Source organism: Ascaphus truei, chromosome 3 (assembly GCF_040206685.1).
Source record: "Ascaphus truei isolate aAscTru1 chromosome 3, aAscTru1.hap1, whole genome shotgun sequence".
In the NCBI taxonomy this organism is placed as follows: domain Eukaryota; kingdom Metazoa; phylum Chordata; class Amphibia; order Anura; family Ascaphidae; genus Ascaphus; species Ascaphus truei.
The window spans coordinates 15,078,660-15,105,524 of NC_134485.1; the positions used below are offsets into that span (position 1 = coordinate 15,078,660).

Below are 26,865 nucleotides of genomic sequence, written 5' to 3' on the forward strand. Positions count from 1 at the left end.
AGGGCTAGTACAGTATTTTTTACAGTGATTATATCTAGAGTAATTTAAAAAGCAATGCTGCTTTTATTCCAAATTTGCAGGAATCAGAACCTTTTATTTCTTTCTTTAATGACCATTTCTAAAGGTTCAGGAAAATAACATTTCCCCACAAAGGAAGACTACAGGAGGATGATGCAATGAAACGTGATCAGGATGGAAAATCAATAGCAATTGGCACAATAAATCTAAAAGATGAGCAAATCAGCCTGTTACCGTTATGGAAACAGTTGTGTCAATAGCAGATACGTGCATTTCCAAAGAAAGCCATCAGTGTTTATATATTCCCCCATATTTGTTACTGATGTAAAACAATAGCAGATTTAACATGTTCTGCTCATTTGCACACAGTTTGACAGCAGATATGGGAAAGAGCTGTCATGTTGAAACTGAATGGCTCTTAGTGCTCCTGATGAGAGAGCTTTTCTTGGAAGATGCCTTGACTGCTGTGTGTGTTTTTTTTCTTTTTTTACACACGTGATACCTTTAATGGGCCAGGAAAAACTGAACCACTTGCTATTGAACACATAGGTTTTTCACAGATATACTGTAGCTGTGTGTGAGGCTGACACAGAGGTTGAAGTGAGGTAAAAAAAAACTAAAATAGTTATGTAGGTACTGTCCCTGCCTTCAAAAATAAACCTATCCCAATTTACCAGATGCTGGAGAAAAGTTAGTTTTTCTTTGAATAAAAAAAAACATGTATTTATCAGTAAAAAAAAAAAAAAACCTGTGCTTGTGTGGGGTTGTAAATAAAGAAGTAGCGATATTCTGTTGTCCCTAATACCATCGCAAATCAACCAGTTAATCTATCATAGGACAAGCACAGTTCTGTCGTGTGAGTGCTTTAAAGCTGCAGTCCAAGCGGGCAGTTTTTGTCATATTCCCCCCCCCCCATTATTATGTGCATCAATACAATCCACACAATAATAAGTAATTAGCTAAGTTTGCCGATCGATTTGGTGAAGATTCGGCTCAGGGGTTCACTAAATGGCGGTCAGTGCAGCAGAAGAGGACTAAAGATGCAACGTTCTGTGGGGAAGATCATGTGACCAGGCAGTCACTAGATACAATTGGTGCACTGCTAGAGAGAGGGCAGGCCTCAACAAGGGGTGTGCCAGAGCCTGTTTCAGAAGAAGAAGAAGAAGAAGAAGGGGATGTGACTTTGTAAATGGTTTCTATAGAAACCAAAAATGCTTGTTACATTATAATACATTAAAAATGTCATTCAGAGTTGTTTAAAAAAATGCTACAAGTATTTTTTCTTAGTACAGAACTGATTTATTTAAAAAAAAAAACACATGTTGGATTTTGCTTTGTCTACAGTTTTCAAAACATAATAATATTTTTTCTAAAAGTCTGCTCTGCATTTGGACAGAGAATTGTGCAGGCACAGTGTGTCAGCGCACAAAGAGCTTCCAATCTAATTTGTTTGTACCTGAGAGGCAGATAAAGTGACACAAGAACATGGGTGGCGGTGGGGTTCGATCCATTTCCAGGAAATTCCTTACCACTCAGCTCTTCTTCAGTCCTCCCTTCCCCTGCATCCTGGCGGCTTCTAGAAGAATATGAGGCACTGTTAAGAACCCCCCAGATTATTCCACCCAGGAGAAGCTGGAGTTTGCTGCTCTAATTAGTGCACACACAAAAAATAACATTTGGAAGGAGTAAGTGAGACTGTTTTTGCAAGTGTTCTTTGCTGGAGGAACAATACATGGCAGCCTGTCTGTGTTGGCCCAGTATGGCACTGTGGTACACGGGCACGGCATCTCCAATCATGAATAAAGCATTCTACGGTGCAGACAGGAGCGGAGCAGTAAAACTGACAGTCAAAATATTGGCAGAAAGAGCGAGCAACTGTTGTTTTTAAATGTTTAATGAGCAATATGTTACTTATTCCTGTAACAGTATTCTGTTAGCCTAACCTTTTCTCTCTCCTGCTTTGATGCTGGAAGGCTTCCAGTAAAGGGTAAGAGAGAATGGGGGAAGGGAGAGACTTAATTAAAAAATACTCTCAAGGTGATTGCCAGCATCTCTGCTTCTTGTTTGAGCAATAATTCCGGATTAGCGAGGAAACGTAGCATCCTCTCTGGTGGAGGTATCTTCTCTAGCTGTGTGTGTAGGCTCAGGTCTAGGTGATGTAGTGGAGAGTCTTCTAAGACGCTGTATGTTGACTCTGGGATATTGAATTCTCCAACTGGTTGCACGTGGCTATTAAATCAGATCTCCTTTGTTATTTCAAGAACATACAGTATGTAGGGCTTCCTCAGTCTGTGGTTACAGCACGTAGAAATGTGTTTTAGCTGTTTTAACTGGTTACAGTACCAGGCTCTCCACACAATGTTTAACAAACCCACAAAAGAGCGTAATTTTCATTAGAGACATTAACACCCCCCCTCACATTGACCCTAACTGGTCCAGATACAGGATTTTATACATACCATAATGCCACCGACAGGGGGGGTACTGCTGTCCCTGGCCCACCTTCGACCGAGCCACTGATTGAGCCACCTGTGCTGAAGCAGGGATATCCTTAAAACCTGACCTGTTGGTGGCTCTTGAGGACTGGAGTTGTCCACCCCTGCTCTAGAGCTATTATTACATGTAAAACACGACCTAAGACTCTTCATTCAACAACTGTAAGCATTGGTTTATGCTCAGGGGTAATGGAGAGATTTCTGCATGAATAGTGATTATATATGTGTGCTGGATATATAGTTTAATTTAGCCTCAGTACTCTTGCCAAGCTGGCCATGTTAATTTTGTGTCCTAGCGTCCCCAATGTCTACTGGTTCCAAAAAATAATCAGCAAGTGGGCATTCCTTACAGAAGTGATGTTCTGACTGCGCGCAGTTAAAAAACTCATCTGTAACGAGTATTCACTTTGTAAGATAGTCTTACTCATAGGGGGTTATTCATTAAATTGCTACATTACCGACTGGATCACAGTCGCACAGAAACTCCGATTAAAGTCAATGGCACAGATCAATGCTGTCGCAGCATAATAATTGAACAAATAACCCCTATGGACTGCAAATATGGACACTACTGATTTGGGGTTTGAACATTAACATTAAAATGTAACTTTTGCTCTGAGACCCCTAAATCTAACTTATTTTGCCATAAAGACCTTGAGTCCTCGGCAGCACAATTTTTGCTTAATGTTTTACAGTCTCTGACTTTGAAATGTCTCTTAACATCAGTTATTTGTGGGAGCCAATGCATTGTGCTGTTTTCTCTAAGTAGAATGTGTGCAGACGTAGAAAGTGGTGTTTAGTCATTCTTCGTATTGTTTGATGTAAATCACATGTCTTTCTGCTGAATGAGAATAGCTTGCATATAAAAGGTCTTGCAATACATGGAAGATTGAGCACTTTTTTTATTGTGCATAAGTTGACGTTGTGTCTTTCACATTATTACCTTGTTATGATGTACATTTTATCCTGAGATTACCTGCTGTCTCCCACTGTGATTCTCTCATTTCTGCTCCTGATACACAGACCGCTCCGATATACCATGCTTTACACTCTCCTGCCATTCTCTTAACATTTTTGGGCGATCTTCTTGTTTTAACTATTCTTTACCATTCCCCTGCTTTAGGGGCAAGCTGACCATTCCCTCAGACAGGGAGCAAGAGAAGGGTCTATTCATTTGGAAATCAAATTCTTCAAAATGCAGGTCTTCTCTAGGACAGAGGTTTAAAGTAGACCTCTACTCACAGGTTCACAATGCAATTCGTCATTTATTGTAACAGCCAAGAACAGAGGAGGAACAATGTCTCAGGTCTTTTCATCCTGACCTGATGTAAGGTCCATGTGAGATCTGAAACATTGTTTCTCCTCTGTTCTTGGCTGTTACAATGAGTGAAGAATTGCATTGTGAACATGTGAGTAGAGCTCTACGTTATACCTCTGTCCTATGGGAGACCTGCATTTTGAGGAATGTGTTTGTCCATGTTGTGTTGGCTGCACAAGCAGGATTGTCCTCGCCTGAAACTGGTTCCCTGCACATTTGGAAATCTGCCGTTTTATTCCCCTTAAATTGCTGTCTCACCACCGGGGTATTCCACAGTTCAGGAATATTATTTACTAGAGATGTGCAGAACTTAACCAAAAATCACCAATTGTGAAAGTCTTACTTGGGGACTTATTCAATAAACCTATTTTGACTTGAATGGAAGTTTGGGGCCGATGTCACTGTAGTAGGCCATTTTGGGGCTTATTAAATAAGGCTTTCATAGAACACCCTAATATCACTTTTCCCTAATATTTAGCAAAAACGCATTCCGCAAATTGTGCAAGTTTTGGCGAAATGTGACTTTGGGGCGAAATTTGGTGAATGCTGCAAGTTTTATGAATCTTCACATAAACAAGTTTGGGAAGCAAATGTGTTTAAATGGGCAAATGAACAAATATCCTTCATTACAACATTTTGCAAATTCACACATTTCTTAAAAGTTTTGCAGGGATTTTTGCACAGTGAGCAGAGACTGGTTTGCCCCTCAAATATTCCGTTCTGACACCTTCACATTTTTGGGAGCTTAAGGCCGAGTCCACGGTCCCTGCTGGCGTGCTGAGGCGCGCTGAGGCGCAGGGAAAGCGGGTGCTTTCCCTGGCCTTGCGGTTGCTTACCGCAAGCGCTCTCAGCAGCCGTCAGGGGGCGGTCCGGGGGCGGTCCGGGGGCGGGCGCGTCACTGGCCGGGGGCGGGCCAGTGACGTCACGGAGCTGGTTCGCCCTCATTGGGCGAACCGCTCACGTGACCGGCCTGTCTCGCCGGCAAGCGGGGGAATTTTAAATTCCCCCAAGACCTGCGCTTCCGCAAGCGCGCGTAAGCGCAGGTGAGCCCCTACTAAAGCCGCTCTAATTGCGGCTGTAGGGGCTCAGTGCTGAGTGGGAGCGCGCCTCAGCGCGCTTCCGCCAGCAAGCAAGTAACATGGCCGAGGCCTAAAGCTGGAGTTCAGTCTTTTATTTTGTTTTTTGTTTTTAATTTATTTTTTTACTTCAATAGTTTCATGTGTGCAATCTCTAATTACCTAAAGAACTGTATAGCTGCAGGTCAATTCGTTCTCCATGTATTGATAGGTCGAAATTTGGTGACATAATTAGTGAAGGGATCTGTTTATATTCTGTTTGTCTGTCAGTGGAAGCTCATGAATATTCATGAGCAATCCTGCACTGACGTGCTAGAGGGAGGGCAGGGCTGACAAAGGGGTGTGCCAGGGCTTGTGCCAGGGCTTGTGACAGGACATGAAGGGGCAATGCCTTAGCAAATGGCTGTTAAAATAGAATACAAGAAAATTGGTCTTTCAAAGTTGTTTTTTTTAAAACAGAAAATGCTAAAAGTATTTTTTGTTACTACAGAACTGATTTATTAAAAAAAAACACACATGCAGGATATTGACTGAACTGCAGCTTTAAAATGGCCATCGGGAATCTACAGGCGATCAGTAACAGTGAACGGTGATACAATGTAAAGTGCTACTCTAATAATACTAAATCAATCACACGTGGGGAAAATAAGAGATTAGTGAACAGAGTCAATCAGATCCACATTAAAAATACAATTAAATAAATAAAGGTCCATAAGAGAGAGTAATAAAGGATATAGACATGTGATCTTCTGGAGCTGCTGGTTCTCAGATTACCCTACAACGATGCCATAATTGAATCCAGATGTAAGAATCAGCTGCTCTCTGCGGACTCACATTACACAGAAAATAAACGAGAAACAAATAGAGAAAAGAAAAGCATCATGGTTAGTACTCCACACGATTCTTTTCTTTTGTCTATTTGTGTTGTGTTTGTCTTCCGTGTTTTGTGAGTCAACAGAGAAGCACTGACCAATAACAGAGAGCCGTAAAAAACCCGGCCAATCACCTTCTTGGAAGACCCTTAAGTAATAAAATATCTCAACTGGGTGTTCTCCACAATCCTACACTTGGATTAGAATCCCAATCATAGGGCTAGAAGGACCAATCCTTGGCTAATAATATAGTGCTGCATTTATAGAGTTGAGAGAGCAGCATTGAAACCAACGCCCTATTTCAAGTCAGTGCTGCAACCTGTGATCTTGTCCATGCAAAAAGGAACAGCATTGGATGAAACCCTGCACCATCAGTCATTAGTGACATGAATGTATTTACAGAAGAGGTGATTACTTGGCGATTAGTCTCAGGATTATAAGCAGGGAATGGGTCAAAGTTTAGACGGCGAATTTACACGCGAGCTTCAGTACCGTTGAACATATTGTTATAAAAAAATAGTGTGAAAGCATGCAATTCTGCCAAAGGCCACTAGGCGTCTCTTTAACAAACTTAAACAAATCTATCCAGCCTCTCTGGCAGAGAAGGTATTAAGGTACTCAGGGCCAATGACAGCTTTTCCGAGGCCCTGGACTAGTTTCCTCCCATGCTGGTGGCCTTGTGAGTCCCCCCTTCTTTCTCTTATACTCCCCATCTCACACACCTCCTTGCTCTCTCACATACACACCTCATCGCTCTCTCACCCCCTCTCTTTCCCCCTTCTCACACTCTCCCCTCTATTTATCTCTACCTTCTCACACTCCCCCCTCTCATCTTCACCCTCCTCCCATGTATTTCTCCCCCACGTTTGCCTCCCTGTCCCCCTCACCGCTCTTATATACCCACTTCTCCCCCTCCTCTTCTTTTCTCTCCCCCTTCCTCTCTTACAACCCCTCTCATCTGCCTCTCTTACACCCCTTTACCCTCTCTCCCTCTCTTTCTCCCCCTCACCCCCCTCTCTTTCTCCCCCTCACCCCCCTCTCTTTCTCCCCCTCACCCCCCTCTCTTTCTCCCCCTCACCCCCCTCTTTCTCCCCCTCACCCCACTCTCTTTCTCCCCCTCACCCCCCTCTCTTTCTCCCCCTCACCCCCTCTCTTTCTCCCCCTCACCCCCTCTCTTTCTCCCCCTCACCCCCTCTCTTTCTCCCCCTCACCCCCTCTCTTTCTCCCCCTCACCCCCTCTCTTTCTCCCCCTCACCCCCTCTCTTTCTCCCCCTCACCCCCTCTCTTTCTCCCCCTCACCCCCCTCTCTTTCTCCCCCTCACCCCCTCTCTTTCTCCCCCTCACCCCCCTCTCTTTCTCCCCCTCACCCCCCTCTCTTTCTCCCCCTCACCCCCCTCTCTTTCTCCCCCTCACCCCCCTCTCTTTCTCCCCCTCACCCCCCTCTCTTTCTCCCCCTCACCCCCCTCTCTTTCTCCCCCTCACCCCCTCTCTTTCTCCCCCTCACCCCCCTCTCTTTCTCCCCCTCACCCCCCTCTCTTTCTCCCCCTCACCCCCCTCTCTTTCTCCCCCTCACCCCCCTCTCTTTCTCCCCCTCACCCCCCTCTCTTTCTCCCCCTCACCCCCCTCTCTTTCTCCCCCTCACCCCCCTCTCTTTCTCCCCCTCACCCCCCTCTCTTTCTCCCCCTCACCCCCCTCTCTTTCTCCCCCTCACCCCCCTCTCTTTCTCCCCCTCACCCCCCTCTCTTTCTCCCCCTCACCCCCCTCTCTTTCTCCCCCTCACCCCCTCTCTTTCTCCCCCTCCCCCCCTCTCTTTCTCCCCCTCCCCCCCTCTCTTTCTCCCCCTCCCCCCCTCTCTTTCTCCCCCTCCCCCCCTCTCTTTCTCCCCCTCACCCCCCTCTCTTTCTCCCCCTCACCCCCCTCTCTTTCTCCCCCTCACCCCCCTCTCTTTCTCCCCCTCACCCCCCTCTCTTTCTCCCCCTCACCCCCGTCACCCCCTTCTCTTTCTCCCCCTCACCCCCTCTCTTTGTCCCCCTCACCCCCTCTCTTTGTCCCCCTCACCCCCCTCTCTTTGTCCCCCTCACCCCCCTCTCTTTCTCCCCCTCACCCCCGTCACCCCCTTCTCTTTCTCCCCCTCACCCCCTCTCTTTGTCCCCCTCACCCCCTCTCTTTGTCCCCCTCACCCCCCTCTCTTTGTCCCCCTCACCCCCCTCTCTTTGTCCCCCTCACCCCCCTCTCTTTCTCCCCCTCACCCCCCTCTCTTTCTCCCCCTCACCCCCCTCTCTTTCTCCCCCTCACCCCCCTCTCTTTCTCCCCCTCACCCCCCTCTCTTTCTCCCCCTCACCCCCCTCTCTTTCTCCCCCTCACCCCCCTCTCTTTCTCCCCCTCACCCCCCTCTCTTTCTCCCCCTCACCCCCCTCTCTTTCTCCCCTCCTGCCCTTGCTTCGCTCCCTCACTTGCTTTCTCACTCCCCCCTCTTGCTCACTGGCTCCCCCTCCTCTCTCACTCCTCCACCTCCCTCTCTTACAATCCCCCTCCCTCTCTTACAATCCCCCTCCCTCTCTTACAATCCCCCTTCCTCTTTTATATCCCATCCCTCCCTCTCTTACACTCTTCACTCACACTTCCGCCCTCGTCCTCTTTCACTTAATGCCTCCCCTGCTCTGACTAAATACCACTCCCACACTTAATTCCCCTCTCCCCACTTACATCCTCCCCCAAATCCACACTTAATTCCACCCTCTCCACACTCAATTCCCCCTCTCCAAACACTCAATATCCCCCTCTCCATACTTGATTCATGCTCTCCCCTCCTCACACTCAATTCTCCCCTCCCCTCATTCTCAATCCTGCCTACCCTCGTCACACTCAATTCCCCCCCTCTTCACACTCAATTCCTCTCCTCCCCTCCTCACACTCAATTCTCCCCTCCCCTCCCCTCATTCTCAATCCTCCCTACCCTTGTCACACTCAATTCCCCCCCTCTTCACACTCAATTCCTCTCCTCCCCTTCTCACGCTCAATTTTCCCCACACAATCAATACCCCTTTCTTCACACTCAATAACCCCTCTTCACACTCAATACCCCCCTCCCCTCCTCATATTTAATACCCCCCCCCCCCACCCCAAGCAGCTGCCGAGTGGTCCCATCTTGCCCCCCCCCCCCTGCCTGCGGCCCTGAAGATACTGTAGTTTGAGAAATAAGTGCAAGAGATGTTTATACCACGTTCCTTTGACACCTCCAGATCTGCCCAGTGATCCACATCAAGCAGCGTAAGTGCAAAGTGCTGTAAGGATGAGAGAGATGATAAGGAGGATGTGCTAATGAGTGTGTCACATTCTGCGTGTCTCATTTCCCCCTCATTAATAGTAAAAACAACAATCTCCGATCATAAACCTCTCTAGTTAAGTGCCTGGCCTCTATTAAATATGCTGTGAAGCCATCTTCCCCATGCCTGAGAAGAGTTTAGCTCCATCCCATTTAACATGCCTTTCTTTCAAATTATAGCCCCATGAAGTTCGAACATTTGCATTATTTTCTTGATCCAAGTGATTGAAATATGATAACATTTGTATTATTTTTTTTTTTTACAAAGTACCACTACTTTTTATTTTCAGCAACAACAGCCAATACCATGGGATGTACAATACACATTGCTTTTGTTAGGGGTTGATGCCTAGCTGAGCATTACTGTAGCCACTCCAAAGTGTTGTTATTTGAAGCAGAGTTGCTCACGTTAAAACCCATTTGGTGCTACTTCCAATATATTGCATTGTAGCCCCCTCCAAAAACGAAGGGAATAGAATATATCTATACAAGACACACATAATGTATCTCTCTCCATAACCTTCACAGTACTCTGTACACCCGTCGCCTGCAATGCCTTTGTCTGTTTGGCCTGGAAACCGATTAACAGATGTGCTTTCTTGCCTCTAGCTTCTGTTTAGCTCATACTCCGGGCCACATATAGACACAGGTCAGTTGAGCTGCCCTTGCAGATTAGTGCTTGGCCCATGCTGTCTCCTTAAATGGAACATGCAGCCTGAGCATATATGGTGCATGCTGCGTCCATGACTTGTACTTCATGAACTGAGGTCGTTCGGCGCCCGGTCTGCTCGGAATTTCTGCTTAGGCGGCACATCTTGGAAACCGTTGCTAGGCACTCGCTTTGGATGGCAGAGTCTGGGGTCAATGTTTGCAGCAAGGAAACCTGGGCGGATTAGATGTTCAGCTAGCAGACCTTTTCTCCCCGCTGCGATATTCTCTCCTGCTGTAGCTCTTCACCTGTTTACCTGCTTCTCTCCCGCCGTAGGAATGTTCCTAGATCTCCCTGGAGAACCTTGCTATTTGCCTTTGTCTTTGAGAGTAACCACTTCACTGCCATACTGTATGTGCCGAGCTTAATTATTATCCAGAAAACGGATTAAAGGCAGCCTGCACACCTCTTAAAATAGTGCTTTAATGTGTTACAATGCATCCATATTCCAGAGGAGCTGTGTTACATGATGTGCAGAATTCAATCTTTTATGTATTTATAGATCCACCCTTTATTATTATTTTTTTTAATTATTAATAACACACCAACATATACCGTAGCGCTGTACAAAAGGGTTGGAGGACAATGAAATAATGAACATTAACATACATAAGTAAGAACTCTGGCTGATTTCAGACGCATGGACAGCTCCATCATGGCAGACATTATCCCCCGGGGCTGCGGACTTTTGCTTGTTCGTCCATGGTGCCGGGGACAGTGAGTCTTACTATATCTGTACATAAGGTGTGGGAGGAAATGAGTGAGATATCTTAAGGCAGCGGTGCGCAAACTGGCGGGCGCAAGATTTTCTAGGGGGTGGTGCGGCGGTTTCAGAGTTCCTGCGCTCTTCCCCAAAGCATTTAAATTAAATGCCGGGGGAAGCGTGAAGCCTCTGTAACTTCTCTTACCTGCTCTCAGCCGGCTCTTCAGCGACGAGTCGCCAAGACAACGTGGTGTCAAATGACGTCGCAGAGTGTAATGGCAACGCAAAGTGACGTCACAAGACGTTGTGATGTCATATGACGCCGCCGAAGCCCAAGAGCAAGTATGGAGAGGGGGGGGGAGAGAGAGCAGACAGGGGGGAGCGCACTGAAAAGTTTACGCACCCCTGTCTTAAGGGACGATGTGTTAATTATTCCAAAAAGCTATTTTGCCATTAAATTGACAATAAGGTCTCTGATCAATTTTGTGGAACACTGTGTAACATAACAATGCAAAATTATTGATGCATTAACGTCATTCAAGGGAATAAAAGTGACTGCATCATTAATCTTATGTTTCTCACCACATTGAATGGGGATGTGAGGGACAATCTCTTGGCACGTAGTTTAGTATGAAGGTAGACCGGAGTTTTACATTAGCGTCGCGTCGCTCATGTGAATGTGGGGTTTGGGGAGTAGCTCTCAGAGGAGTTTGGATTTGACGCAGAATTATAACAGAAATCGTTTCATTTTAAAGTTTGTACATTTAGGTAGCGCTGTTTTTCGCTGTCCTTGGAAGATGACACCAACCATTGGCACGAGGTGTCAATAACCTCTGTATTAAGTCGCCATAAAATATAAGAATTGCAATTAGAAAGTTTCTTACAAGAACATTGTCCCACTGCTTTGTGTGTACTGTAGCTAGAATGTGTAACGCTTGTTCTCACCATGAACAAGGCGGGTTCCCGGTGCTGAGGTGGGAAGAGTATAAACGCCACCCACAGCAACAAGGGCACGTCTGGAGAGTGGATGGTCAAGGTAGCCGGGTCGGGGTTGGAGATATAAGGAGAGTCTTGATACTTGCCAAGTTCGAGGGTAGGAGATAGCGGAATCGTAGATGTCCGGGTGCCGTGGTCAGGGTAAGAGATGGCAGAATCGTAGATGTCTGGATGCCGTGGTCAGGGTAGGAGATAGCAGAATCGTAGATGTCCGGGTGCCGTGGTCAGGGTAGGAGATGGCAGAATCGTAGATGTCCGGGTGCCGTGGTCAGGGTAGGAGATAGCAGAATCGTAGATGTCCGGGTGCCGTGGTCAGGGTAGGAGATAGCGGAATCGTAGATGTCCGGGTGCCGTGGTCAGGGTAGGAGATAGCAGAATCGTAGATGTCCGGGTGCCGTGGTCAGGGTAGGAGATGGCAGAATCGTAGATGTCCGGATGCCTTGGTCAGGGTAGGAGATAGCAGAATCGTAGATGTCCGGGTGCCGTGGTCAAGGTTTGAGAGAAGCGGGAAGTCAGAGGTAAGCTGGGGTAAATTGTCCAGAGAGGCAGAGTCCAAGGGTCAAGCCGGGTCGGTACGCTGGGAGTCAAACTGTAAGGAAGATAAAGCAGGACAAGGCAAGGCAAAGCTAGGAACGTGGGAACAGCTAGGCTACAAAGAACTATGCTCAGCCAAAGTGCCAGTGGAAGAGATCCAATCAGACAGCGGGGAGGAGCGGAGGTGCGGGCTCAGCGGGGGCAGGGATAGGTGGAGCGGTGCAGGAGACAGGTGGGAGTGATAGGTGATCAGTAGGTGTTGACACGCAGCTAGGCGACGGTGCACACATGTCACGTGTGCGCACCGCGTGGTGCAGTCATGTGACATGACCGGGAGGCGGGGCCAGTCCCCGTGAGGTCATGAGTACCTCTCCGTGCATGCGCACGTGATGATGTCCGCGGAGGTTCTTGAGGTTGCAGGTAAGGAGGGAGCGCGCCGCGGGGGAGGGGGGACGTTCCCCGATTCCTTACAGAATGTTGTTTCCGAACAGTATGTCCCTACCTGCAATTTTTATTGGCACATTGCAGGAGTGCCAGCTGGGTTTCTTCAGGAAGAAGTTGCATTTGTTTACAACGTGCAGCCTTGGCTCTGAAAGTTTTTCAGACCTCCGCTTTTATGTTGAAAGTACCAGCATGGTTCCTGCTAATGTCTTGCCTGAAGACGTGACTCCGGGAGCAGCGCTGCATAGAAATTGGTGAGGGCTGCGTTGCAAAAGGAAAGAGCCTCGGGCCTTTTATGCTTTTAGTGAGAGATACACGTTTTGTGCTGTTCCTCTAATTCGGCGTTGCGCTGATTTCCTCCTGGGGAGCTCCCCTCACATCTCTGCTCTCACTTTATTCCTGCCATAACAATGTTAAATGATGTAGCCTTTGTATGGCCTTTCACTGTGATCCCAACACATATTTTCCTGAACAAACTACAAGGAACCCCCTCTCTGGGAGGGCTGCCGCATTATTTCTGCCATATACTGTGTACACACAATTACGTGTTATAACAATCAACCTAAACATTGATTTTCCAAAGCAATAAGTGTTAGTGAGGTCTCTAAGGAAAAATTATTTGGAGCCCCCATCAACCCCTATTTATACAAACGCTGTTAAGTTCTATAGCTCACGGTCCGAGGGTTTATATGCTGCAGAGACATGTTCTGATGCTCGCCTCGTAGAGACGCAGAAAATAATTACCACCCAGTGATTACTGCTGTACTGAGATACCTGCAGTCAGCATTCCTGCAGCACTGTGTGTATCAGTTTATTCAGTTGTATCAGTTAAAACTACTGACTCCACAAGGCCAAGGATCAAAACTTAGAAGAGATCTTACTATTCTGTTTGTACTGTATAAATGGCTGCTAGTAGCTAGAATCATGATAATAACCTGCATCTAACGCACACTTTCTCTGTCTAACACGTTAACCGTCAGGTGTATAGTAAAACTCCTATTGGCACATTTGCTATAAACCCCTTTTTATATTAATGTATTTTTAACATAGCAGCAGTATTATGTATAATAGGCAATGCACCACTGGCAAAGAGCTTACACTCAGTTTTTAGTATTGAGAGAGACCAGGATTAAACTACCGTAGGACCCCCACTGCAGATGACAGCACATCAATTTCAAAGTTACCCCTCCTTCCTGTTTCTGTGGTAATACAAGCCGGTTGGGTATTCGGCTACAAGCACAGGGCCTGCATCTTCCTGGCTGACCTTGTCGTATCAGTTGGAGGGATTCAGCACGTCCAATTCACAACCCGAAAAGCCATTATCATTGGCACAATATTTATCATGCTTAATTGCATCTCAACAGAGAATTAAGTAAGTGCTTTCACAAAAGCAGAATAAAATGAGGTGTGATCTACTTTTTATTACTTCTTTCACTTATTGGTACAGAACCTCTTATTTGAATGGTCTCAGTATTTCCGTGAAACCATTGGAAGATGACCAAAAGTCCCCTGTTTCTCTTTCCATTCTCCAGTAGTTATTTATCTAGGAGAAATCTTGATGTACAGATGTAGGCAGACTAACGTCTGGCATTGTGGTGGGTGGGCCATTACTTCCGAATGGGACCACCCGCAGCGATGATTCAGTCTGGCTACATATAGAAAACTATTTTGCTGGGATTCTTACTAATTGTATATAACTTGTGGTAAACCGCTCACCAATCAAATAGATGTATAGAATATATAGTCAAAAAACAGCCGGTGAAAAGGGATGGTAATAACATGCAGAAACAAACAAGGAGATCAAGGTGGGAAGTAGGTTGAGAAAGCGCCAGCCCCGTGCACGAAACGTACGTTGGGATGACGTCATCGCGTTGATGTCTCGGGGGTCAAGGGTGAGATCGCTCTGGTGTATTGGGGAACGGGTAGGCTACGGTGGGCGGCGGGCATCCTAGCTTGGATGCAGTATGTGCGGTCACAACTGTGAGTAGATTACGGGTACAGCAGCCAATGTGATTACGGCTATATGCACCACATTGAATACTTGACACACTGATTTATGTGCCACCCATTGAGGTCTTGCTGCTAGAGGGAGAATATTGAATCATCATTCCCTATACTGATATCTATCACAGCTAGCCACCCGTGGTTTTATATAGAGAGGAAGCTATATCCATTATGCAACTGTCAGGCAACATACTCTACTGATATCTCAGAACCACCAGGTATCTGAGTGTTACTCCACTGTTATAACTATTGTTGCTTGCTATTAACACTGTTGCCTGTGAGAGTGTATATTGACTGTCTAGGCACTATATAGATACCTCTCTATCTACCTCACACCATGATCTAGTTACCATCATTAGGGAATATTTGATTATTTGTATTGGAACCTTCCACTTCAGTATTTATACTGGGACTGTCCATTATTATCCCTTTGATGCTACCTATCACCCTTGTGTTTTAATTGGTTTTATGAATTTGAGTATGCGTCGTTATTTTTGTATGAATAAAACGTAATTATTTTGGCCTGATATGGGCTTTTAGTGGCAACCGTCCTCCTACAGTGTTGCGAGCGGTTACTTTGTGTACCCCATACAGCGAATTAGACCATTTGTCAGGGAGAATTATATTCCTTTATACTACAACAGCCCTGCTGTGCAATTAAGAGGGATCTTTTTGGAGACACTGTGATCTCCTTGTTTGTTTCTGCATTCTTACAAATTGGTCACTATTTGACTTTCTAAAGTGGCTAAGACACTATTTCACTTTATTTCATTTTAAGGATAGCCTTCCCTGCGCAAAATCCCTGATTGGCACTATCATAGTTTAATGCCTAAACTCCCTCTAAGAGGAAACAGCCGACATTTTTAGAGCATTTCATTTTAAAAATAAAATAATTTTTTCCACCTAGGTGGGAAGCAGAGGGTCTATGAAACTAAACTGTGTTCATTTTAGTTCTAGGGACCCCTTGCTTTCTGAGATACTTACCCCATAGAACATGTTGGTATCTCATTAATGTTTAAAGGTACTGCATCACACGGGACAATAGGAAGCCGCGATGGATAATGTCATACTTTCCTATTCCCCACATGATGTTGGACCTATAAACCACCATATTGCTTGCCCATCCGAAGCTGCTACTGGCATGTCCTACGGAGGTAATTATCTTGGGAAGCAGGGGACCTCCTTTGCTGAGATTAACACGGTTAAGCTCTGGAAACCCCTTGCTTGCCATCTATTCCAAAATAATAAACCCCTAAATGGAAACGCACCTGTTAAGGGGGCCACACATTTCTAGATTTACAGAAAAATATGCCGTAGATGGAATGATTCACTGTGAAATGGAAAGAAATAATTATTATGGGCAGAAATAATAGCAGAAGTGTAACAAGCTTGAGAAGGCTCGTCAACAGGATATGAGTAAAAACATTTTTAGTTTTTTTCTAAAATTGAGTTGACTGAATCGTTGAATCTTTAAAATACTAGGAATCGCCAACCGGTCTCCATGTCCTCATGAGACTGGAGTCCATATCTGGTTTTCCCAGGTACAATTATATTACCAGCCAGTATGCACTAGAATTACGGTTACACCATCAGGGCTGGACCAAGGGGCCATGATGGAGCCAGATACTGATTTGTGGGGGGGATCACAGTTTGGAAATAAAGCTCGGAAGCAGAGCGTGTGCGCAGTGGTCTGTAAATGAACCTCTGTATGAGCCTCTGCAACATTTAAACACTGTCTTCCTGCTACATCAGCCACTGGCCTGCTGCCACCTCATGACAACCTAACAATGCTTTACTGTCAGGACAGAATTCACCAGCCAGAAACGATTAGCGTGAGGAACTGAACTGCAAATGATGCAACGAGGGAAGACTTGTTCAGTGTCACGCTAACCTTTATCAACCTCACGGCTCAAGAGCCTCTGCTCCCATCAGACAGCATTCCACTGAGAATGGACTATTTTTATATCCCCGAAATACTCAATCTTCAGTCAACGCAGCTCATCTGACACCGAGCTCTACTATGCTGTCGCTGTCCAATGTGCTGAATGGCTTGAAATTCATGATCTGAAAACATTCTAAAACAACCACACTGCGAATTCTATGTCAGAAACGATTTTCATCAGTGAACGATGACTGGGGGGACGGGTCTTTGTGGTGGTTAGTGGAGCACACTATGTATTGCCTGTTCTAAAATATATATATATATTTTCACTAACATAAAATGAGCCTCAAAATGATAAACTATGGCTTTCAATTGTTTCATGAAGGTAAGAGTCTTTTAGTAGAGATGGGTAGAAGTGTCTTGGCTCACTTTGTTAAAGTTCCTCCTTAAATTTTTCATGAAATGTGCAACTTTGCAAAGGTTTAGAGAGAATGTTTGTGAAAGTTAGTACCAGGGTACTTTCTAAGTAAGATATTTGCAGTTGGTGAATTTCCTATAAAGTTTCAAATCTTCATCAAAATGTCCAAAATTCCGTAAATTTGCAAACTTGGTGCAAAGGGTTTGCCCATCTCTCTATTTTCCTCAAAACATGATGGAGTTGGTCTGCTGCTGCAGGCAACATACATGGATGTTGTGATGGTTTCCAAACCATATAATTTTGCCAATATCGATACTAAATAGTTCTGAAAATTGGATCTGCTTTTTGGATATTTGAATAAAATGTACTTTCTTCTTCTTGGCTCAGCTCCTTTTGAAGGAGATACTCCTCCATGGGTGTGTCTACCGAGTTCTGTAAAGTTTATGCAGTTCTTATGCTGGGGCCCTACACACTGTGGCACGTAAGAAGAAGTGTTTACTAGAATTGCTCTGACATTTGGAGTGTGTTGTAAGCAGGTGCTCGGAAGAATAATGGAAACAAAATTCCTATCATGCAAATCCATAGTATGGGAGCCCCCCTGTGGTATATCTTAGTAAATGTCTCTCGGCATATACAACTCTTCTTAGTGTTATGTTATGTATAGAGATATTTCTACTTTACCTACTGTATATACATATTTGTTTTTTCTTATAAATTTCGTGAGTGGTGTATACTGTATATAGGTGGTTTCGAATGTCCTCATTATACTGTGTCAACTTTTGTTTGAACACATTGACTTGCTGATTATATCTAAATCATATGTTATATTTTATATCGATTTAATCAAATCTCTAACTTTTTTCAATCTCCTGGTTTTAGAACCGATGGATATATTTGATATTTGTTTCCTTGTTACCATGGAAATGATGCGCAACCTCGTACGTGATTTCGTAATGACATTTCTGTGTGGGTTACGCATGACTTCTTTCTATCCTGCATTTGTATAAATGTGTGCATTGCGAGGACTATTATTACTCCGTGATAAAGTAATGCATGGTAACGGCGCGGAACGCGTTGGAGGATCTGTACCTCCTTTTTCATCATGGCTGAATAAAAGTTTGGTTTTTCAAGATATACTTTTATTGCCCTTGTCTCTCTGCTAAAAGGCTGTGCGCTGTTTCCAATTTTTGAAGCAAAATATGAACCTAGACTATCTAAATGACCGAGGCCTCTCTCTGTATTAGAAAAATATTCTGTATACTCTCTGTATTGTGTATAATGTACATTTAGGCCAGCAGGGGCTGTGTGTTATACTCCATGTTTACACATTAGTCACATCTATATCATACTAACTCACAATATATTCTCTCAATGGCATGTGGCACTTGTACTGTAAATGTAATGTACATGAAAACATATACACTCTCAACGCATAACATCTGAAGAAGTTGGGTTCAACCATGATTTAGTGGCACCCAAAGATTGGCCTATAGTTTAGTAAATCACAGCTTTAGGCATAAAACATGTATACAAAAAAAATTCAATATTTTGTTATACAGTACGTTAAAAAAAAAACAATATTTGGTTATGTTGGATAAAAAGGATGTGTAAAGTGTTTAGAGTAAATTACTATTTGGACCATTTTTCTACAATATATGTTCCTCTTTGGATCATAACCTCAGTAGAATAGTTCTCAATGTGATGCCTCCACAATTAGTAAGAGGAAGATATGACTAGAGCCATAAACTCTTTCTAAAGACATTGGAATGGCAGGTAAATTACAAGTGTATACAGACGCTATCACTCACTGTCACTCACTTCCCACTGATGTGCTATTAAACAACACATTGTACTTTACTCAATTCTCTGCATATTAATTGCCTAGCTGAAAAACAGCACGCAGAATAACTCATGGAAGAAATACGAAATTCAAGGTTACACGTTCCCAACTAGCAAGTGGTTAAGAATCTCCTAGCACTTCCTGGGAACAGATGGAACAACAATAATTTATCAACATAACTCTTTACATCCTATCTCCATCTATGATTCAATCCTACAACATTTTGTTGCTTGAAAATGCAAATGCGAATGAGCTGAAATAATTGCTTCACCATAAATCTGTATAGGACGACTCTTTGGTTACAGAAGGAGGCAAAAGCTCTTTTTATATGATACGCTTAAATACTTTGCATTATACATAAACGACATCACCTGGTTGAATAGAGAAAAGGTTAACTGTACAGCTAAATGGTACTCGTAGGGCTCAATAACTAGGTATGTAAGTACTTCTTACGTTCCCTTGTCTTCTGTGTAGCTGACATGTTTGACAGAAAGGCAACTAGAATACAGGGAGAGTCAACATAGCCCTTAAATCAGTTTAGGTAAATTTTTAGTCAATTCTAGTGAACACTGCTTATCATGTACCACAGTATGTAGGGCAGGGGTGGGCAACTCCAGTCCTCAAGGGCCATCAATAGATCAGGATATCCCTGCTTCAGCACACGTAGCTCAATCAGTGGCTCAGTCATGATTGATTCACCTGTGCTGAAGCAGGGATATACTGTAAACCTAACTATTGGTGGCCCTTGAAGACTGGAGTAGGCCAACCCTGCCTTAGGAGGAGACCAGCTTTTTCAGCAATAATTGCTCTCTGCTGAGGAGGAAGAGAGAAGCCAGAGACAAGAAGGAAGATATATGTGAGAGAAGACAGTCTCTAGTGCTCAGATAGTGTATGTTCACATACCGCATCACTACAGTGTACACATCTGCTATCTTTATGGCAGGAGTGGCCAACTCCATTCATCAAGAACCACCAACGGGTCAGGTTTAAAGGATATTCCTGCTTCAGCACAGGTGTCTCAATCAATGACTGAGGTGGATTGAGCCACCTGTGCTGAAGCAGAGATATCCTTAAAACCTGACCTGTTGGTGACCCTGGAGGACTGAGTTTGACACCCCTGGCCTAAGACTTATCACAGTTCTGGGTAGACATGCTTGGAGGAGAGTCTCCTTCAAATGAACCGTGCAAGGGAGAAGGAAAATAACGTGTATTAGAAGTTGCAATCCATCTGCTCATTATTACATATATATTAATGGATGCAATATTTTAATAATATACAGTAAATTCCTTTGTATAAGGCAACTGCCGTAAAAAAAAAAAAAAACTGCAGTGCTGAATCAAACAATGTAACCCATCAAAAGTAATCATTCCCAAAGAGTGATCGAAACCCGGGGCAACTTGTGTACTAAATACTGTATCTACTCCTCCCCTTCCTGCTGCCCGGTAAAAACACTGCCATCCTGTTTAATACTGACGCGTGATTGGCTACACTGTGAGGGCAAAAAAATAGAGATTGTAGTGGCTGGACAAAAAAAGAAGTGAAATGCAAATGAAGAATGCCAATAGACAACTAAAACACAGGTACCATGGAAGGGTAGGAATTACATTAATAAGAAGAGTATTGTACTTAGCTTTTCCATCAGCGTCAGTGTCTTGTCGGTGTTATTGCAGTAATGGTACATTTAGCCTGGGCCTTACTTAGCCTGACAGGTTGTCTGCACAGATGAGAACTAAATAGCAGGGCTGACAAATCACTGCTGTTTTCCAATTGTGCTTTGTACCCCTGATCATGCGCCCAGTGTATTTACATTCTGACTGTCGTACGTGTTAAATAGAAGGTGGATAATTCAGCCAACTCGCAGGAGATCGCGGATCTCTCTCTGATACGTAGTAGTTTAGTACTGATGCAGAAATGGTATAGTGGTCAAGGTGTCGGCAAACTCGCCCAATGATATTAACCGTGGAATGGCAGGGTGTGCGGGGGTGATGGGAACTCCTGGCATTTCCACGGCTTGGGACTGCTACTGTAATGTGTCACATGTGCCCAGATGTAGAGGAAGCTCCACTTCTGTTTCTATGGGTTGGCCAATCTATTGGAACGGCCAGAATGATCTGCCCCTAAAACAAAGGGTTCAGGCTGTGCCTGGTGCATCATTATGACACTCTAAAGGTTAATACTTAAAAATTAAATAGATAATGCTGGAATTGGGGCTGGTAACATATTTTCATCCTGATCACATATTTCACAACTTGATCTGGAAGGAGCTCTTTTGAAGAGAGAGGGATTTCAAGCAATGTAGCGCTGGCAGGGCTCATTACAAATGTGAATCATTGTCACATTCCTCAGTGCCTCTTGATAGCTCTGCCCTTGTTGCTGCATTTTAGGAATCTCTGCACCACTGTCCCCTTATTTTCCTGTGCAGTATATTTTGCATTATTAATGGTATTCGGCAATGAGATTTAACAGGTCGATGATCAGTTTTTCGTTTCTATTATAAGTCTTCACTGCAAGCGTTACCTGTAATCTGATATATCTTAATATTTAATTATACAACTAATGTAAAAATGATATCAAAGCTGTTTTTGGCTGAGTGTAAGAAAAAAATGTCAAACCCCACAAGGGGACAACAACACTTTGCAGAGGTGGTTAATGGTGGCGTCTGCAATTTATTGCCAGCATGTTTTATTCCACTGCCCAAAAACACTAACACACTGATGTGCACGCACACAGCACGCACCCACACAGCATACATGTACGCAGCACGCATGCACACACCCACCCACAAGTCCTTATTCTGTGAATTGCAACTAGCGTTGCGCTAGTTGTCACATGGAAAGCCCCATTGAATTGGCTCTATTGAAGTTTATAAAATAAGGGCTAAAGTCACTGATACGCAGTCTAAACACTGACATACTGATATATAGCATAATACACATTTCCCCATGCACACTTTACTTTTGTACAAAGCTACACAAAGACCCACACATGCTTATAGCTGTGTGTTTACAGTATAATGCTGAAATCCGCCTGTACTTTTATGCTTACAGTATATAGGGGCTGTTCAATGCATCTGCTAGGTATGAATGATGCTTTGATGCTGTTATCTCTGGATCTGTTAGCGGTCTGGCAGAAAGACACCACAGCAGAATGGCAGCTCTGTTGGGTAAGGTAGGGATAAAGAGAAAATGAAAGTCCAGAAGGGATATTAAAAGAAATACTGATGTTTTGTATGAAAACTCACATGTTCTATGTGCTGGAGTTTTGTTACAGAGGGATCATTTTTTCAGCCTTCTTTGTGGATAAAAGATAGACCTTGTTCTTTATTCTGTTAGAAGAGTCTGCCACACCTTATTTCATTTATTATCCCCTCTACAGAAAGGATGTTCTGTGCATTTGGAAGCAAGCACTTGGTAAAGTTTTGATTTCTGGGGCAACAGCTCCCTCTCCAGTTGCGTATGTGGTTGGAAAATTACCATGTTAACAGAATCAGGGGGATTATAGATTCTGCTTTTCACCAGAACCTCTATAAACCAAATTGACCAGGGTTAGGGTAAATGATGCTGGTCTCCGATAGGAAGCGGACCCGCAAAGCTAAGGTAGGGGTACCAGAGCCAGGGGACAGAGTCCTGTAAGAGTACTAGTAGTTGGGATGCAAGGGAGGTGGCAGACATGCAAGGTCGTGGTCACAGGCTGGGGTTGGCAACAGGGAATCTACAGTAACAGGGCACAGGAAAAGACAGGGCACAGGAACACATGGAATGAAATACCATGCATGGACAGGGAGTCTGTTACTGCTATTTAAATCTCTGGAACAGGTGCAGCCAATTACTGACTCCAGGAAGAGTTTTGCCAGGAACCAAGATAGCTGCAAAGGCCAAGTAAGGGCAAGTTCCAGGAAAACCCTGGACCAGAACCCTTACACTATGAGAGATGGTTGGGGTTACTTAGTATAAATCATATCTCAGACTTGCTGTTAGAGAGAGTTGGGGTTACTTACAATGCATCTGATCTTGGACGTGCTATTAGGGAGGGTTGGGGATCCTTACAATACATCTGATCTCAGCCGCGCTATTAGAGGGGATTTGGGTTCCTTAAATGCATCTGTTCTCAGACGTGCTATTAGAGGGGGTTGGGGTTCCTTACAATGTATCTGATCTCAGACATGCTATTAGAGAGGGTTGGGGTTACTTACAATGCATCTGATCTCAGTCATGCTATTAGAGAGGGTTGGGGTTACTTACAATGCATCTGATCTCAGACACACTATTAGAGAGAGTTGGGGTTCCTTGCAATTCATCTGTTCTCAGACGCGCTATTAAGAGAGGGTCGGGGATCCTTACAATGTATCTGATATCAGACACGCTGTTAGTGAGGGTTGGGGATCCTTACAATATATCTGATCTCAGACGCGCTATTAGAGGGAGTTTGGGTTCCTTACAATGCATATGATCACAGCCGCGCTATTAGAGAGGGTTGGGTTTCCTGACAACGCATCTGATCTCTGACACGATAGGTTCCGCAGGATATCGCAATATGTTTACAGGGTTCTTTAACCCAAAAAAGGTTGGGAACCACTGCCCTAATAGCTGTAAGGGTGGAGCTTGAGGTCTGTTTTTGAAGCTCTGCATACATTCATTATACTGAGATAGTGCCGATCACAGCACAGCAACTTCACATGAAGTATGGTAACTTCCAATGACAATACAGCGCCCATCATTACTGTTGCTTTTTAATGAACAACCTCGTAATATCTATGATTAACTCTCTCTCATGTGCATCATAGGACGCTTTGTGCGCATGAATTAAACTTAAAGGGACCTCCACAAAAATGTTGACGGCCACAGTGTTAACTTTATTAATAAACATAAATAACAACTAACATAGTTTCCCTAGCGTCCCAGCCATAGGGAATGGTAAACTATCAACCACAAAGAACTCTGCCTCCCAGCCAAGAGTATAATCATACATTTGGCTTATTTTAACCTAATACCTAATCTAGCAACATTCCACTGTTAAACATACTGTGACAAGCAAATATATATAATATATTTGTATTTATTTTATTCACATATATAATTAACAGTATTAATGATATTACTGCATTAGACACATTACAAACAAACATCAAAATAAACATATTAATAATAGAGAGCTTGACACATTACCATTTTTTGTAATGCCCATACCCCCAAATCGACCCCTACATATACCCATCTACTTCCTCTTCTACCTGTCAAAGCCAGCCAATGGCTATCTGACAGCACATCAACATATTAACCCTGTATGGGCAGCTTCTACATGGGCATACTGACCCCGAATGCCAAGTAGCCAGTGCATTCTAATATCACATAAGGAATCACTTGAGCCCATGTCGATGTGTCATAAACTAGTAACTAGTATAATAATAAAGTATAGTAAGTACAGTAGTGTGAGTGTAAATGATACAGACTTTATTGCTAGGCAAATAGAATTGTAGGACAAAATTAACAGTTACCCACCTGATTGTGTCCAAACATCTCCTTCAGTATAATTGAGCCATCTATGCTGAAGCAGGGATATCCTAAAAACCAGATCTGTTGGTGGTCCTTGAGGACTGAAGTTGGCCACCCCTGCTCTAAGAGATTTGTAAATACCAAACTATCATGTCAACTTGAAAAAACTTGTCTGGGAGTCAAAAAGCAGATAAGAAACCTAGATGTCTCTCGTTTCTCCTGTTATTCTCTGCTTTTTGACCTGAACTTAAGTGCTCAGTTTGCACTTTTACACCTACGGTGTCTGTAAGTCTCCCAACATACCACTTAGTCTGTACGCTCTTCAGGACAGTGTCTCCCTTTGTCCTATGTTGTCATTTTACCTGTTGCGCTTAACCCCATTGTTTGTACTTGATTTACCTGGTATTGCCACTTTGTACAGCATGGTGCACACTGTTGATACTTGAGTGATACTTTATGTAATAAATGTTTGGGCACGCATGCAGTGGTTATGGTATCTGTGTGCGCCTCGCACAGATGTAGCAAGCCTTAATGATTTCGGCACTGGGGCATGCCGCGGAACCCCGGTCCTATCCGTAAAGCATGGTCCCCCCCCCCTGCAGTGAGGTCGTGGCCACACCATCTCCGGAGCTGCGGCTTTCATCTTTTTATGCCGGGCTCTGGAGACAGTAAGTCCTGTTACATCTGCACTTTAACATGACAACACAAGCAGTATTTACTGTATATATACACTTAAAGCAGCAATACTACAGTATATTCCCCCTTTCTCCCCCCCCCCCCTTTTCCTTATTTTTATATGTAAATTATGTGGCAACGTATAATTTTACATTCTTACCTAAGCTGGCAATCGTTTGGTGTTCCTGCTATAAATCTGTCAATATCCTTATGGCGATACTAACATAATGGCTGCTTCAGTCAGTGTAACTCAGCAGCTACAATGTATCCTTATATTACTAAGGTAACATTATCTATTGGTACAGTATACAGCTTAAACTGCAGGGAACATTGGCAGCAAATTATTCTTAAGAGGAAAGTGTTGCACTGTAGGGAGGGGGGCAAAACCCTGCTATAGATATCAAAGGATGCTTTAACAGAGCCATCCAAGCAGTATCCTACACGTGTGTCTTTTTTAAAATAAATCAGTTCTGCAGTATTAGATAATACTTACTACCTCTTTTTATTTTAAGTTCAACTCTTAATGCCAGTTTTAATGAGTTTTAATATACTGAGCATCCTTTGAATTCTATAGCAGGTCTTAGCACACGTCTCCAGCAGTGCAAGATTTTTGCAACACTTTCCTATTCGTGATCATTTGTTGACAATATTCCCAGAAGTTTGAGCTATAAACTGCAACAATAGATAATGTTACCTTAGTAATATCAGGATACATTGTAGCTGCTGAGTTTCACTGACTGAAGGATTGATTGGAACTGAAAGGCAGCCATACAGTTAGGCACACAATCAGGATTGTGACAGATTTAGAACAGGAGCGCCAAACGATTGCCAGCGTAGGTAAGAATGCAGAATTATACATTGCCACATACTTTACATATAACAATTAGAACAAAAAGAACGAAAAAAAAGGGGTTATATAGTATTACTGCTATAATAACAAAAATACAAAAGCTTGGTTTATGGATCACTCATCCTTTGCATATAGAGTATTTATTAACAGAATCTGTGCCTTGTGCTTTTCCACTTACATATGAACGTCTTCTGCCTTACAGCCAGAGAGTTTGAATGGGGTGAGGAGTACCTGGAGATCCAGGGGATCACACGGGAGCAGTCTGGGAAATATGAATGCAAAGCAACCAATGAGATAGCAGCAGCGGATATGAAGCAAGTCCGAGTCACTGTGAACTGTGAGTATGGCAAATGATTGGAGTTTCCTGCTGAGCTCCAGTACAGGGGGCAGCTATGGTATGGGCAATGAGATTTAAGGCTGAGCAGCCCTAACCAACCATCAGAGACCCATAGACAAGAAAAAGTATGAGATAAAAGGGGGATTCTCTTGTTGTGATGGATTCCTCAGTAAATGTATATGTGATAAATTGCAGAGCATAATTGGCCACAGAAAGCTTGTGTATGTAAACCTTATATTGTAACGTGTGTTAAACCTATTGGCAATTGGAAAACTGCTGAAAGCGGTAAGAGGGAATTCTGCACTCAAATAATGCTAGTTTACATGTTGCCAGCTGGAGAAAGAGAGAATACAACAATGATTGATATACCAATCCCAACTGGTTAGGATAAGGGAGGTAACTACAGTAGCTACACGTGATGGTTATTGGGTGTAGGGATCAGGCTAGATTGATAGTAAATTAATAGCAGGCACTTGCAATGATATTGTGCTGCTATTATGTAAAAAGCTCCTAGAGAAACACAAATTTAATAACAAAAGAAAAAGAAGAATAAAAGTGTATAGTGGCCTAAGTGTTTAAAAGTAACTGCAGTTTACAATGGGATTAAAAATGCTCAAGGGATGAGAGAAAAATAAGGGTTAATTAGCCCTGTGCATAATGTCTAAATAAGGAATGCACTGCTGGGAACCCTAAATGTAAGGTGGATAGTATGTATATAAATGTACAGTACCTATTTAAGTACAAAGATACAATTGTGTCTAATTCTGGCGTGTTCTAATGTAATTAAATAAAGTAATTACATTTCAGCCGGGTGTGGCCCCTTCTCTAAGACCTCTCCCAGGCGCTTCGTCGGTGGCGACGTCTTGCGCACTGTGATCC

The 26,865-nt window shown here is 43.8% G+C and overlaps 1 protein-coding gene across 6 annotated transcripts in view; it reads left to right on the forward strand.

The window, feature by feature from the left end:
• LSAMP (limbic system associated membrane protein) overlaps positions 1-26,865 on the forward strand; it is a 750,958-nt gene that overhangs the window by 668,470 nt on the left and 55,623 nt on the right. For all 6 annotated transcript variants that reach the window (XM_075593644.1, XM_075593645.1, XM_075593646.1 and 3 more), the window contains exon 4: positions 25,852-25,986. In XM_075593644.1, coding sequence (XP_075449759.1) covers positions 25,852-25,986 — 135 coding nt within the window. The remainder of the gene's footprint in view (positions 1-25,851; positions 25,987-26,865) is intronic.